A 15953-nucleotide genomic window follows, 5' to 3' on the forward strand; every position below is an offset into this window, starting at 1 on the left:
CGGTAATCGGATTAAATACTAGATGGAGGCCTAAAAATCACACATACGCGCAGAGAAGAGGACAGATTGTCAGTTTAATGATACTGTCACTGAATCATCACAAATATGGAGACAGTATAAATGTGTATATTAAGTTATGTTTTTTAAATATAACAATGGAGCTAAGATTGTTTTTAAAATATGGAGAACAAAATAAACAAATTAAAGAAAGATTTTGGTGTGATAGAAGATTTGTCTGACATACAATTCTTACAAATTCATAAAGAAAATTATAAAACTGAAATCAATGAAAATAATTTCGGAGAAAAACTTACTACTCTCTATATCATTAAATTCAGCATATTCAATTTGGTGTATTGCATGAAGCTGTTGGTATTTATTTACGTACGTATTTTTATGTTATGAATTTTTGCAGGAAAGCATATTACAATTTTTAGGAAAGTTCCTCTGAAATTTTGAAATTAGACCTGAAGCTACAAGATGAAGATTTGCAAAAAGAACTGGAAGTTTGTCGAAACTTTTTGCAGAGAAGTAGAAATATAAATTCTACTTTTTTAAATCTAAAAAAATTTTCAAGACTTTGTGAAGCTCGAAGATTGATAATAAATATCGTACTTAAAAAAGAACCAAGAATTTCTTTGTATAGAAACGATGAAGATGCTCTATGTATAAAGTATACTTGTGATTCTCCCAATATTATGATAGAAATATGCTGGAAAATAGGTTGGGATTTGAAGAATTGTGACATTTTGGATACCATTGAAGTGTATTATAATAATTTTGGTGAGTACTAGTTCTTTTCAATATTTCAATAAACCATCTTATATGCAGCTGTTTTAAAATTAATTTTTCCTTAGTTTTTCACATCTTAAAAATATGTAGTAACCATCAATCAAATTATTTATAGTTGCAATTAAATTATAAAATGGAACTCTAAATTTTACTTATATTATTTCGGTTTTTTTATCATTGATAGCTTTCTTGTTCTTATGTATGTGAACCATTTCCAAAAACATATCACAAATTAATTGTTTGTTCCTGTGTCCGAAATACAAGATACTTGATTAATTGAATATGAAGTACGAATGCTAAGGAAGCACTTCTTTGAAACTATGTTTTTCACTATATATACCATCTAAGGCCCCTTTATGATCTTCATTAAGTAATTATGCATATTCTCAATTTGTCTCTAAATCTAATAATATAAGAAAATTTTGTTCTAAGCAAATGTAAATCCAAATAAATTGAAATGAGTTAGAAATAAATGCCCACAGAATGTCAGTTTTACAGTTTGTGTTTAAAGCACAATTTTGAAGCTTATGGAGCCTAAATATTTATCTGGTGTTTGAGTGGCCAGGGGCATTTTCCCCAGCACCAGTGTTTGATGCACAGATTCTCTAAAACGACAATTTGGAATATGGGTTTGAAGCAATGGGCAAATTTTGTAAATGGGAAATGACTCTTCTAATCTATTTTCTGAATACTGAGATCTCTGCAATGTCGGAATCGTTACAAGGTACTTAACATAAAACTTTTTTTGTTTTTGGGTGTTTTAGATTTAGTTCAGTAAAATATTTCAATCATGTATTATTTCCTTTAGGAATGAGAAAGCTATCAATGATAACAAATACCTAAAGAATACCTAAGTGAAATTTATAGTTTTATTTATAAATTTTAATGCAACTAAAGATGAAACCATTTATAAAAACAGATTTATATTTTGATTTTATTTTTATTTTGATATTTATGATGATCTATTGATTAATATGATTACACAAATTGTTAGTGTCAAATCATATTTTGATAAAGACCGAAGTATGTCAAAAAGTAAATTGAGATAAAATATCATAAATTGATTAGACATGTTTTTTTTAGAGTTGCCAAATTCACAATTCATCCAGGAGGAATTAGAAGCTCTAACTCATTCTTCTTTAGATTTTAACATAAAATTAAAATTATGGAAAAAACTTATGTCAGATTTATCAGAACATACCAGACCAATTGTAATACTTGATAATGAACCAAACGATCAATCCGATAATGTTTTAGTTATTTCTGATAGTGATGATGAGAGGAGTGAAATAGTGGACATAACTAATCAAGTTATATATGTGACTGATTAAATCCGTAAATGTTGCAACATTATGTTTTTCTTAAATTACAATATTTTTGTTTCTCAATTCCATCATCTTACAAACAGTTACTGCTTTTTAAATGAGAAATTGTGGAAGAATAAATGATATTATTATTCTTATATATGAATCTTTACTATTTTTAATGTACATGTACCTACAATATCCATTTTTCTTGATAAACGGGGACATGAAGCAAAAGAGGCAAAACTTATGAGATTCTGAGCAGTATGATGGATCTAGATAAAACAAAGTGCATTTGTGAGTCTCAGGAAACTTTGTGAAAAAAAAATTGTATTTGTGTACCTGGAGCCATCTTTAAGACTAAAAAGCTATATACCCCGCAACAGCTTCTGATCCACAATGATTTTTAAATTTTGATTCAATTACAAATCAACAAAATATTTTGTATGGTTTTGCTCCAGGAAAATGGTGCCACAACTCTGCCTATTTTTTATTTGCAGGTTAAAGAAAAGTCTTTGTTAAAATTAAAAATAAATAGATTTATTGAATATTTCATGTTCAGTTACAAATATAAATTCATAGTAGAAAAAGCGGCCGATTTATCATTTTATTTTTTCATATTTTTGTAAATAAGGTAATAATTTATTAACAGAAAATATAATATTAAATAACATGTGCTTATTATATTAATAACAAAACATATATATAAAACAAAACGCTGGTATTTAATAAAGTTTGTCAATTGATTATTATTGCACTTTTTTCGTTATTTCATGAAAGTTAGATATACATGTGTTTTTAGGCAAGTGTTAGGCGGTAAATTCGTCATATGTTTATTTATAAGTCATTTTATAATCAAAGTATCACAATTTTCAAGAACATTTCTTATTATTGTGAAAATAAAACACCAATGAATAACATGGTACTATATGTTATTAAAGTTATTTATTATTAAAATTTCTTCACACACTACAAGTTTTGGTCCGTTGATGACTTGATGACATTTTTTTATCGTTTCCTTTTTCATTATCAATTATTCTGAATATAAATTATAATTTTCAGACCAACACAACTTAACAAAATACGTGCAAATTTAATTAAGCACAGATCGTTGTCACAAACACAGATCATAGGAAACTGTCAATAGAACAACGTTTTTTAAACAAACTGGGGTAAAGAAACTGTAAATATTTATTCGACAATTGAAAGTTATGTGGCTAATAACTATTTGGAAGTTTATTAGAACGCGAAGAAACCAGACTTTGTTGTTGTTTCTAATTATTGAAGGAGTAACTTCCTATAAGATAAGGGATCGAAATCCCTTGGAATTGAGATACTTATGTAATAAAGTGACTTCAAATTTGACTACGGTATAAAAAACAGTGGCGTACTTTGTTCTTGAGAAGCAATACAACGATCCTTAGAGAATTTTGTAATTCAAAAAAGCATAATATAGTTTGAATACCCAATTTTGGATATGGTCCACAACAGGTAGGTATCTTCAGGACTAGAAGTCGAACGGATTGTAGCTTCTGTGCTATTGACGAAACGCCAAGAGCAAGACACAATCCACGACGTTCGAACATCCCAAAAATCGTATTTATAATGTAAAGTGCTGTTCCACTACTCTAGAAAAGCTGCTATAACAGTCTGCAACAGGGAACAGTCCGCAATGGGCTTCGAAAAAGAAGGTAGCTAAAGAAAATCCCACAAATCAAATAAATAGAAAGGAATTGTAGAAGAAGAGCAAGTAGTAGCAAAGAAAATGATTCTAAATCATTTTCTAGGTATATCGCATTTTCATCAACTACTCAAAATATTCTACCTACACTTTTCCGCTTTACATTAATAAAAATATTAAAACAAAATCCTAAATACTATAATTATAAAAATTTCTATCATTACTTTGACTTTCTACTAAAATGATCGCCAAGAAAGCTTAGTAAAAAAGGGAAGATTGAAGAGACATTCAGGATCAGCTTTAAAATAAAAGACTTCAAATAAAACTCAACCGTTTACATCAACAAATACATAAAAAGGACAACTAGATGCTTGCTAAATCTAGACCAAACAGCGAGGATTAATTGAAGAACCCTTCTTCAGATGAAAGTGGTTACAGCGATGCTGGATGTTTATTTTCTTTGGGGCGATACTCAAAACATAAGAATAGAGAAAAAACGGGTTAGATGTGGGAGGAGGTTCGAAGTAACACACTTTACCAAGCTCTTAATATTCTGAACAATAATGAATTTAATCATTATTTTTCTTTGTTTGTCGTGTAAAGAACAAAACTAACTCAATTTTGGCTCTTTCTATACATTATTTCTTTACAGTAACACCAATACTACGTACTCCAATGTTAGAGGGTCGAAATCACATTTTATCATATTAATTGTCTTTACAAAAGCCTCTTGAACCTTTCAAATAACTTAATTGATATGTGAAGTGAATTCGATTGCTCTTGTCCAGTATCTTGCCTTATGGATTGTCCAGAAGTTAAACTCCATTGTTAAATAAATTTCATATATAATGCAGTAAAAGTTATACATTGTGGAAACACTCAAAATTGTTATAATGCTTCTTCTTTTGATTAATACATATTTTCAATGTAAAACGGATGTTTTGGAAAAAAAGAAAAAAAAACAAATATTTTGTTATTTTTTTGGTCTTAGATCTACGCCACTGCGTCGTTAATGATCACCATTTTGCTAATTCAGAAATGTTGGTTGATTTTATTGAAATAATACATCTCGTGAAGATTCGGACGATACACCAATCTTTACTTCTTTTCAAAGAGAAATTATTTGATGTATCGAATATCGAATGTAACAATCCAAGATTCAAAATATCCAGAAAATGAAATCGACAGTAACATTTCAATTTCGTCGTAACTACAAATTACCTAAATTCAAGTTTTTCAACAAGGAAAATTGTTTCTTGTAATTCAGTATCTCAATTGCGTCAATAACAGATAAAAACAAGGTACGATATGTCAAATAATTTGTTGTTGAAATGAAAATATTTAAAGTATTATAACACTATTATAATTTAAAAAGGAAACCGAATTTTTATTTTTATCTGTAAAATGTTAAAATGTAAAATTCGGAGTTACGATATATTGAAGTATTAACGTCTATAAAAAACATGATACGAGTTCAATTTCACACACAATTACCAATAATTCTGTTCTGAATCAACTCGATAATCACGTTTTCAATTCCTTTTGGAAGAATTAATGAGATATTTACAACAATGCGTTAACAAGTGTTTTTCTCCCGTAGTTTCGGTATTTGAAGCCATTTCTCTCGTATATATATCTAAACCGTATTGACCCTCTTCGGGAAAACTGATGTTGATAGTGACAATGTCTTCCGCAACACTGTGAGATACGAATTTCGATAAACGTTTTTCTTCTACGCCGTTTTTGTGTAGAGTTGCCATGAAGTCTGTCAGTTGGCGAGACATTCGGAACTGGATCTCTAGCTCCCTTCCAGCAAAAACCAACGAATCCTACAAATAAAAACAAATACCTATAACGTATATTTCAATTAGAAGATATATCATCGAGTCAAAAACATGCATTCCTGAAATTTATGTACAAATCCCAAATTTACGTAAATATATTCCAAATTAGAAGCACTACACTGTACCATATCATGATCTAGTTTTACACATCAACGACGATACACGTGTCCAGGAAGAATGTACTGATAGTAAATGGCCGACACAGTCACCCGATCTCAATCCGATTGAGTTGTAGTGGGACAAATTGTCAGAGAAGTCAGAAAGCAGTTTCCTACTTCCACTTAACTACTTTTGGAACATCGACGACGATTATATTTATGCAGAAAATGTTAAAATTGTGCAAAAGAAGGTTATATCCATGAATAGAAATGTGTTTTTAAAATATATCAAACTACAACCGAAAATATTTTCAGTGTTCAATTATTATATTCAAATCCTACCTGATGGGTAATAGGTACAAGTCCAAACAACCTTGTGGCTTTGGTAGGACCCCATTCTCCACTAGCACAATCTGGCAAAGGAACCATGACAGTTTGTAAATCTTCACAACAAATTTTGAACTTGCATACACTTTTGAATTTCATCGGCTCTCCCGTTAAGTATTCTTTAGGGGTGACAGCATTTGCAAATATGTCCAGTAAAAAAGCCCCGCTACAAGGTGCGTGTACTCTGAATGCAACCATATTTCCAACAACAGACTGTAAGAATTTTTTATATTTGATTATAGCTAATCATTAATAGCACTATATATTTACTTACTTGCATTACGAATCTTTTAAGAGAAACTCCATCGAAGGTGTCACCTTCACTGTCATAGAATTTCAGATTATAATGAAAGATGAGCGTGGCCTGCATGTGAGAGGGCATAGCAATTCGAACTGTGGCAGCACCTAAGAAAATAAATAAATAAATAAAATGAGGGAAAAAGTGAAAGGAAAACGAAAAAGAGGCCGATCGCCTATTAACAAATCCAACAACGTATCTTTACACCAGATTGCAGATCGAGAAATACGAAAGGAGACAAAAAAATGAAATAGAGACATTCCAAAGAGGTCCCAACCCCCATGACTAGCAGTAATAGAGAGAGGGAATTGTGGAATATTGTTTAAGTGGTGAAGATTGAAATTTCACCTTTAACTGGTATTAAATTTTTGCGAGAAAGAAGAAATTAATAAAATAGTATTAAAATAAGAGATACATTAAATATGGAAAAAAGAAGAAATAAATAAAATAAAAACAGTACAAAAGCTGTATGAAAACAGTAAATCACAAGTAAAAATAGGAAACAAGGTCTCAAAAGGATTCTCCATCAATAAGGGGTTAAAACAAGGATGCTGTCTGTCGCCCACACTCTTCAAGATATATTTGGAACACGCACTAGCACACTGGAAAAGGAAATGTAAGAACATGGGCATCCCACTAATCGATTCCACACTATACACCCTGTGTTTTGCAGATGACCAAATAATCTTGGCACAGGACTACGAAGACTTAGAATATATGACAAGAAAGCTAGTAGAGGAATACAGGAAATGGGGTCTAGAAGTAAATTTCAGTAAAACGGAATATATGTGTATTGGAGGAGAACAACAAAATTTAATACTTGAAGAAACACAATAAAAAATAAGTCATTGTACAAAATACAAATACCTAGGCATGATCATCACTAATGATGGAAGATTAGATGAAGCAATAATACAAAGAAATAACCAAGGAAGACAAGCAATAAGACAACTAAATAGTGTATTGTGGGACAAACAAATATCCAAGGAAAACAAACATCGAATATACAATAGCATAATAAAAAGTATAACAACATATAGTAGCGAAATCTGGCCTCTAAAAGAAAAAACAGTCAAAATGCTTGAAGCCACAGAAATGGATTATTGGAGACGCGCGGCAGGAATATCAAGACTGGAAAAAATAAGAAACGACAGAATCAGGGAGATCATGAAAGTGCAGCATACGATTACGGAAGACATTAGGGTGAATCAGTTAAGATGGTACGGACATGTCCAAAGAATGCCTGAAGACCGCATACCCAAACAAATTTTAAATTGGGCACCACAAGGAAGAAGAAAAAGAGGAAGACCAAGATTAAGCTGGAGAGAAGGTATCGAGAAGGATATTCGAGAGAGAGGATTGGAAGAAGATCTTTGGGAAGATCGAGAAAAATGGACACTGGGAATCGGAAGACGGCGAAGAACGTTTTAACCCGATTAATATATATAAAAAGAAGAAATTTGGAAAAAATAACTAACAGTTAAAACAGTTTATATTTCGATTGAAAAATGAATAAGAAGTATTTTTGAAATAAGTGGCAGAAAAAGAAGAAATTCAGTCAATTTATCGAATTCATTGAAGGCAAAATGCACATAAAATAGTCTCAAAATTGTTTTCCATGTAGATCAAACTTTCCTTTTCATCCGAAGATATATTTTATATGATTAGAATGATTATGGATCTAGTTCTTAAATGTTTATTTGTTTCTCAGAATCATTCGACCTAGTTATTATGTATTACATTTTGATTTTGCTTAAAATATAATATCGTGTTAGCTCTATGTTGTTTTAATAGTTGAATGATCATCATTACCAAGTAATAACTAAGACGAAGACACAGAGAAATAACATTTATCATATATTCGGTTTGATATAGATTTAAATAGAGATATTGGCGTCAATTCATGACTTATTCACAACTTATTTATCAGTCTAGATCTTCGTAAAAAAATGGAATTATTGTTGTTATAAACACCTGATTTATTACCTGTAGAGTCCGTGTACATGACAGCTTTTGTATTAGGATCGGAGAAGTAAAGTCCGTATCGGAAAAACAATGATCGAACGAAAGGTAGTTCCTCAAACTCTTGTAAAGTAATAGGACTTTTGAGCAATTGCCATTCTGACTGCAGTGGGAAAAACTCGTAAATAAACTCTTTGGGATCAGTAAGAAAATAGTGGTCGTCGTATTCATATCTAAAACAAAAACATTTTTCTATATGTTATAGTAAAATAAAAATATGTATGCGCGCATTTCGAATATTGAATGCGTTTTACAAAAAATACGAACATGCTGAGGAAAAAAGCTGGTAATTTTTTTTTATTTTTGAGGTCTGTCAACAAGAATTTATAAATGTATTAAGCTAGATTTTACACGCGGCTTCGCTCGCATCGAATCCATTAAATAAGTATCAGAAATCATTAAAATAGAAAAGAACGAACTCTGTAGCTATATTAGAACCTGAGATATAGATCTTTGAATGTAGAAAAATTGTCAAAAACCTACAAAAATCCATTACTCCACATTGAATGTCCGCGCCTAGCTCCTCTCCAACTCAACCGATTTAAGTGATCAAAAACTCAAAAGAAAGAAGGTATTTCAGCGAGTGTTCTTAAATCAAAGCGAACTCTGTAGCTATATTAGAACCTGAGATATAGATCTTTGAATGTAGAAAAATTGCCAAAAACCTACAAAAATCCATAACTCCACATTGAATGTCCGCGCCTAGCTCCTCTCCAACTCAACCGATTTAAGTGATCAAAAACTCAAAAGAAAGAAGGTATTTCAGCGAGTGTTCTTAAATCAAAGCGAACTCTGTAGCTATATTAGAACCTGAGATATAGATCTTTGAATGTAGAAAAATTGCCAAAAACCTACAAAAATCCATAACTCCACATTGAATGTCCGCGCGCCTAGCTCCTCTCCATCTCAACCGATTTAAGTGATCAAAAACTCAAAAGAAAGAAGGTATTTCAGCGAGTGTTCTTAAATCAAAGCGAACTCTGTAGCTATATTAGAACCTGAGATATAGATCTTTGAATGTAGAAAAATTGTCAAAAACCTACAAAAATCCATTACTCCACATTGAATGTCCGCGCCTAGCTCCTCTCCAACTCAACCGATTTAAGTGATCAAAAACTCAAAAGAAAGAAGGTATTTCAGCGAGTGTTCTTAAATCAAAGCGAACTCTGTAGCTATATTAGAACCTGAGATATAGATCTTTGAATGTAGAAAAATTGCCAAAAACCTACAAAAATCCATAACTCCACATTGAATGTCCGCGCGCCTAGCTCCTCTCCATCTCAACCGATTTAAGTGATCAAAAACTCAAAAGAAAGAAGGTATTTCAGCGAGTGTTCTTAAATCAAAGCGAACTCTGTAGCTATATTAGAACCTGAGATATAGATCTTTGAATGTAGAAAAATTGCCAAAAACCTACAAAAATCCATAACTCCACATTGAATGTCCGCGCCTAGCTCCTCTCCAACTCAACCGATTTAAGTGATCAAAAACTCAAAAGAAAGAAGGTATTTCAGCGAGTGTTCTTAAATCAAAGCGAACTCTGTAGCTATATTAGAACCTGAGATATAGATCTTTGAATGTAGAAAAATTGCCAAAAACCTACAAAAATCCATAACTCCACATTGAATGTCCGCGCCTAGCTCCTCTCCAACTCAACCGATTTAAGTGATCAAAAACTCAAAAGTAAGAAGGTATTTCAGCGAGTGTTCTTAAATCAAAGCGAACTCTGTAGCTATATTAGAACCTGAGATATAGATCTTTGAATGTAGAAAAATTGCCAAAAACCTACAAAAATCCATAACTCCACATTGAATGTCCGCGCGCCTAGCTCCTCTCCATCTCAACCGATTTAAGTGATCAAAAACTCAAAAGAAAGAAGGTATTTCAGCAAGTGTTCTTAAATCAAAACGAACTCTGTAGCTATATTAGAACCTGAGATATAGATCTTTGAATATAGAAAAATTGCCAAAAATCTACAAAAATCCAAACTCCACATTGAATGTCCGCGCCTAGCTCCACTCCAACTCAACCGATTTAAGTGATCAAAAACTCAAAAGAAAGAAGGTATTTCAGCGAGTGTTATTATCTCTATCTTAAATAGAACCTGAGATATTGAGGATAGAACGTCTGAATGTGAAAAATTCCCATAAGGGAAGGGGTAAATCGTATTACCGTATATCTTGAGAATGGTGAAAATTAGATGAAATCCAATGGTTGATGGGTGATCTGTGCATCAATACTTTTCATTGAAAAAAAAATTGAGCAAATCGGTTGGGTAGAGCGCCTGAACGGACTCGGAATGGAAATCATCAATTTTTTTAATATATAAGATAAGAAATCCACCCATTCCTATATTTGACTATATTACTAGACCGTCATTGATCATTTTAGTCAATGTTCTGTTGCAAATGATTTGTTCGAACGTTCACTTTGTCACTTGGAATCATCATCACCTAAATGAACGATTTACCACTAATGCTCCATATTCGTTATAATTGCAAAGAATATATTTAGGCTACTAAGAAGAAATAGTTTATGGAAGAACGTTCGCGCGCTAAATTGTTCCCCCAAATCATTGATCATAATGGATACAAAAAACTTTCAGATTACGAGAATTTTGGGCTTGTTTCCAATTTTCAGTATCTGGACATTGTTAACTGGGTATTTTTGTTGGAGTACCCAAATTTTAGCATTTCATTTCTTAAAAGTTCATGGTTGATTGGATGAAATAAATCTAGTATCTAATAAAATCGAAGTCTAATCGAATCGAATCGAATCGAAACTAAATTTTAATTGATAGAGACCTCAAATCGAAATCATTCATCGCCGCCAAAACTCTAATCACGGTTTAAATCGAAACAATTATTGATACTTACCTCAAACTATCTGATTTAGCTTTATTACCAGCTTTTGGCGCTTCTTTAGCATTGACTAGATGTCTGGCTCCCCAGTTACATTGCACAAATCTCCACGCTCCAGCCACGTACACAGCGTTCCAAGAGTTCCTAAATCTATTATCTTCGAATCGGACACCTGGTTGATATCCTGCCGATTTAGAGTAACCCTTAATCACCACACAATGGAGCCCAGCATAACTGCAAAAATATTAAATGAAATTTAATACCAGCTATTTCTTAATCTGTTTTACCGATTGGATGCTTCATGAGTACTCACAATAACACTGTGTTTTTTTTACAACTAAGTTAAATTTTTAAGATACGTGTCTAACAGATTACGAGGGCTGCTGTTTAAGTTTTGAGGTGGATAAATAAAAATTAATATTTATAATTGGATATGGCTTCATTGTTTTTCAAAATATTCTCAATTAAGGTCAATATACTTTTGCATGCGTTTGAACCAACGATCGAAGAATTTTTTCCATTCCAATTGAGGTGTCTCCAAAATATGTTATTTGAACGCATCAACAGTTTCTTCGGGTGGACTTTACGGCGAATGACCCATCAATTCGAGGTTTTAACTGTTCAAATACGTTTTTGTTTGAACTGATGTATGAGAGCTCGCATTGCCATGGTGGAGAAAGTTTCAACTTCTGCGATTGGTTTCCCTAATTTTTTCGAACACTTCCTGCAAACAGCTGCATTCAGAATTGACCGTTTTACGTTGCTAAAAAAACAACTATTAGGCTTTTATTGAAACAGCCGATTGTTGTTTAGTTTTGGGTTCATATACCTTCGTCGTCTGTCATGATCTCATAGTGGGCGATTGGATTTTTAAAAGCTTTCTTTAAAATACAAAATAAAATTGCGCCATGAAAGTTTTAAATAAATATAAATACTTTTGCTTGTAAGAATTAAATAAAAAGAAAATGAACCTTATTTAAGGCAATGTTTTATTGTTTATTCACCTGCATAATCTTTTAAAAAGCACATGATAGCTTTCAGTTCCATTTTTGATTCCTCGCAGCAATCCCATTGGCGTATCTCCTCTAAGGTTATCGTCAAAAGACATGGTATTCAAATTTTTTACCGTAATCCATCTGAATATTGTTCTGAAATAAAATATTATCTTTATTCAAATATTATTTGTCACAACTCAATAACGTATGTAAAAAATTTGTAGTGCCATTTTCAAACAACGAAATAATAACATTTATTCAGCACTTTTTCTTAACATATAGTTCACAAGAAACGCCATTTAAATCATATTCACTTAATGACATAAAATAAGTGATGATTTCACTCAAGGACACCAAATTATCTGCCGTTTACAAGAAGCAACGTCTCATCATTGCTTTTCGTGGGATCGCTTCGAGTCGACTCGACCTACATCAATGAATAGAGTTAGTACCAAGATAGATCCCATGTTTCGAAACATGCCTGGACCAGACTTGCAAACTAGTTTTGGGTCCATCTAAGTAACTACGCCTAGCCCAAGCTTACAAACCGGTCTTGGGTCTATCTGGACAACCAGGCCTGGCCCGGGGCTGCAAACCATGCGTGGTACATTGTTATCATCCCAGATTATCACCAAGCTGGTCCAGACTTGCAAACTAGCCTTGGGTCTATCTAAGAAACCAAGTCTGGCCCAGGCTTGCAAACCATTCTTGGGTCTATCTGGACAACCAAGACAATCTGGACAATATGGGTCGTGCTTTTTAACGCGACGCGCCTCTGATGTTAGAAGAAGGTCAAGATGTTTTCTGTTATTTTTGAGGTTAATGTAAAGTTTCACCAAATCGTAATACGATTTCTGTACATATGAGAAACCCTCATAAAAACTGTTGTAAATTGGATGAAAATACTGATTGGGCACCGCATATCATGAATATAATAAATTTAGAGACAGATAATACCTGCGAGTGGTTAGAACTAACACGTTGGAGTGAAGCGCAATCAGAGGAAGATTTTTATTTTTATAGAACGTTTCCAGCAAGTTTTAAAGTAGATAGTGGGGACGGATTTCGATTCTGCGTCCGCGAAAACACTTCATTGGGAACAACTCAGTTTTTTTCGTGTGCTGGTGTAATTACACATTCAATCATTTAATTAGCAATCGCAAACATTTATTATGATGGTCTCGCTACGAAAATAAAATTAATACCTAGCTTTTTCTACATCCGATCCGCATCTTCCCACTAGTTGTCTAACTAAGTCTGTAAAGGATTTTTGGTCTTCTTGAGCTACTGATATTGCTATTTGATCCACGTTAGCAAATTCTACTGGATCATTATAAACCTGAAATAACACATGGAAGATTTAATTTAATTTTTCAATAACAAAAAAAATATTAAATCATAGTATAAAATGAAAATAATAATTTGTTAATGTTGTTGGTGATTTTTGGAAAGTTTTCAGGAATGCAATCCCATTAATTGGTTTACTTTCCATGCATTATGACTTATGCTATAACCCTTCTAATAATAGTTTCCGTATTTCTTCTCAAAAAAGGCGTCTACGTTTGTGATAGCGTCCTCGCTTAAGAACATTATAGTGGGACCCTGGAGGTGGTGAAAGTTGGTATTACTCCACTACCATATTGGGAGCGAATGGTCTCGTCTTTCTTGAAAAATAAGGAAAATCCCTGGAAGCACCAACGTGAAACCAGAAATTAACTTCTATCATTTATAAACAGGCAATTATTATTGGAACAAATACTACCAATTAAAAGGATGATCCTTATCCTTATGATCGCTTATAAATATCGATAGCTTAGTTGCCTCGAAATATTAGTAGCTTCAAAAAAACATTCCAGCTACCACCAGACACCAAATTCAGTATAGAAATCGTTGCCATAATCATCATAAACTCAATCCTCTTTTCCATAAACCTCAATGATTAAACTGCTAATTATGTTACCTGAAATTTGCTTAGCGCTGGTGGAGCGGGTACAGGAGCGAGGCTAGGATAGGGCTGAACTTCCTCATTGTAACTGTCGTTGTGATCTAGATACAAAGATTCGGCTTGCATGAATTCACTACGTTTTTCATTGATAAGTTCCAACATTTCATGACTTTGTTTTTCTACTAACGCCGCCGTTGCCGCTCTAAAAAATAATGTTTTTTATTTAATTTTTTAATGATACATGCTGTTAACAAGGAACAATATCTTTTCAAAAGTGGTAGTATGTTCGTAAAGTCCAGGAAAGTGATTTCTTTTGCTTTCACGGAATTGAGAATATGTATTTGAAATAATGGCAATTTTATATAGATATTATTAAAGAAAATTATATTGAACTTTTAATTTTAATTACTGGTGACAGTGACTCTATGAAATTGGATATTGAAGACTTGTTTCGGTTGGTGTAGGCAACTTCACCACTAATTGGTCGTGATTCCGTCGAAGGCCCGAGGTCCAATGTCCTCTTTGACAAATTGGAAATCTAATTAACCATCCAACTTTCCTATCCAATTCGTAATAAAGTTTTCAGTTCTAATTCTGCTATTTTCTTCATCTCCAAGCATTTGAAGACATTTTTCAAGACAAGGCTTTGTTCGAATGGTCGATCGAGAATGAAGGGATCTGCGTGGAATAAATTCTCAAGGTAAAATTTAAATTACGTGACGAATGTAGAAGGCTCAATATCGGCGGTAATAAAAAGATAATTGTCCAAAAATATTTATTTTAACGTGGAGCTTATAGTGCTTTTATTCGTTAATCTTTTGTTTGCTTGATCCTATGTGGTTGGTTGACTTGTTCTGAACTTTTTCTCGTGTCTTCTTCGTTCCCAGATATTCCTTGACCTGTCTCACGTTCTCCATCTGTCTTAAGTGGCCGTACCATTTCACTTTTGTGGTTTCAACGAAGCGAAGTGAATAGAAGAATGTAAAAATATGAGAAACACATTCTAATAGTACATACCAAAATGATGATTATTTAATTAGCGTTATTGACATCTTATTTTTAATGACGGACGTGAAGATAATCAAATGTCTTATTTTGCATATTTCTACATTTACATTTATTATTTAAATGATTGTGTGCCAAGTGATAAAATAATTTCGTTTTGTCGATGAATCTGTTGCTAGGTTATAATATTGACAAAATGATTTAAACGAGAGGAAAATATTTCATTAGCATTATCATTTTTCAAAAGCTCTAACCCTGAATGGAAATTATTCCATTATTAACTCGAATCCAAAGAATAAAAGCATTGATTATAAGTATATTATTCACGAGGTGAAGTTTTAGAAAATTAACTTCTAGAACTTACTCACCTCTCATGTTCTAACATTTTCCTAGTAAGCGATTCTTTTTTCTTGTCTCTTCTAAGCGTCATATTTTTTTCTAAGTCCTCCCTCTCTTGCTGATGTCTTAACGTCAAAATGTTTTGATCATCTCGTTTCCTCTTCATTTGCATTTCCCTCTCGAATTTTGATGTCAGCCTTTCAAGTTCTTTTTCCCATTCATCCTAAAAATACCATAAACAGTAATTGCTGTTTCAAAATTAATATTATAGCTACTATTTTGATATTACGATACGAATTTCAAAAAAAACTTTAATAATAATATTGAACAATGAAAGTGCCAGAAGTACGTGGCTTAACCTAGAGATGGCGGTAGTTGCTTG

General features: G+C 32.6%; 2 protein-coding genes across 2 annotated transcripts in view; one reads left to right on the plus strand and one right to left on the minus strand.

Moving 5' to 3' along the window:
• The first annotated feature begins 71 nt into the window (after positions 1 to 71).
• On the plus strand, positions 72 to 2843 carry LOC130901577 (uncharacterized). Its single transcript, XM_057813053.1, has 3 exons — positions 72 to 384; positions 438 to 783; positions 1876 to 2843. Exons 1-3 carry the CDS (start codon positions 181 to 183, stop codon positions 2121 to 2123), a joined length of 798 nt encoding a protein of 265 aa, XP_057669036.1. The 5' UTR covers positions 72 to 180; the 3' UTR covers positions 2124 to 2843.
• LOC130901576 (hillarin) overlaps positions 2611 to 15953 on the minus strand; it is a 52216-nt gene continuing 38873 nt past the window's right edge. Inside the window, exons 5-13 of the mRNA XM_057813052.1 lie at positions 15601 to 15794; positions 14243 to 14429; positions 13488 to 13621; positions 12292 to 12435; positions 11303 to 11521; positions 8391 to 8599; positions 6381 to 6511; positions 6062 to 6319; positions 2611 to 5606 (exon numbers count right to left, since the gene is read on the minus strand). Of these exons, the coding sequence (XP_057669035.1) occupies positions 5310 to 5606; positions 6062 to 6319; positions 6381 to 6511; positions 8391 to 8599; positions 11303 to 11521; positions 12292 to 12435; positions 13488 to 13621; positions 14243 to 14429; positions 15601 to 15794 (1773 nt within the window). The 3' untranslated portion in view covers positions 2611 to 5309. The remainder of the gene's footprint in view (positions 5607 to 6061; positions 6320 to 6380; positions 6512 to 8390; positions 8600 to 11302; positions 11522 to 12291; positions 12436 to 13487; positions 13622 to 14242; positions 14430 to 15600; positions 15795 to 15953) is intronic.

This window comes from Diorhabda carinulata, chromosome X (assembly GCF_026250575.1).
Source record: "Diorhabda carinulata isolate Delta chromosome X, icDioCari1.1, whole genome shotgun sequence".
NCBI lineage: Eukaryota > Metazoa > Arthropoda > Insecta > Coleoptera > Chrysomelidae > Diorhabda > Diorhabda carinulata.

What these genes read in the sequence shown, in the direction of transcription:
- LOC130901577 (XM_057813053.1), top strand. Translation starts at nt 181, where the DNA reads ATGGAGAACAAAATAAACAAATTAAAGAAAGATTTTGGTGTGATAGAA. An exon ending in AGCTGTTGGTATTTATTTAC is followed by an intron (nt 385 to 437) that starts GTACGTATTTTT and finishes TACAATTTTTAG; the next exon opens with GAAAGTTCCTCTGAAATTTT. An exon ending in AGTGTATTATAATAATTTTG is followed by an intron (nt 784 to 1,875) that starts GTGAGTACTAGT and finishes TGTTTTTTTTAG; the next exon opens with AGTTGCCAAATTCACAATTC.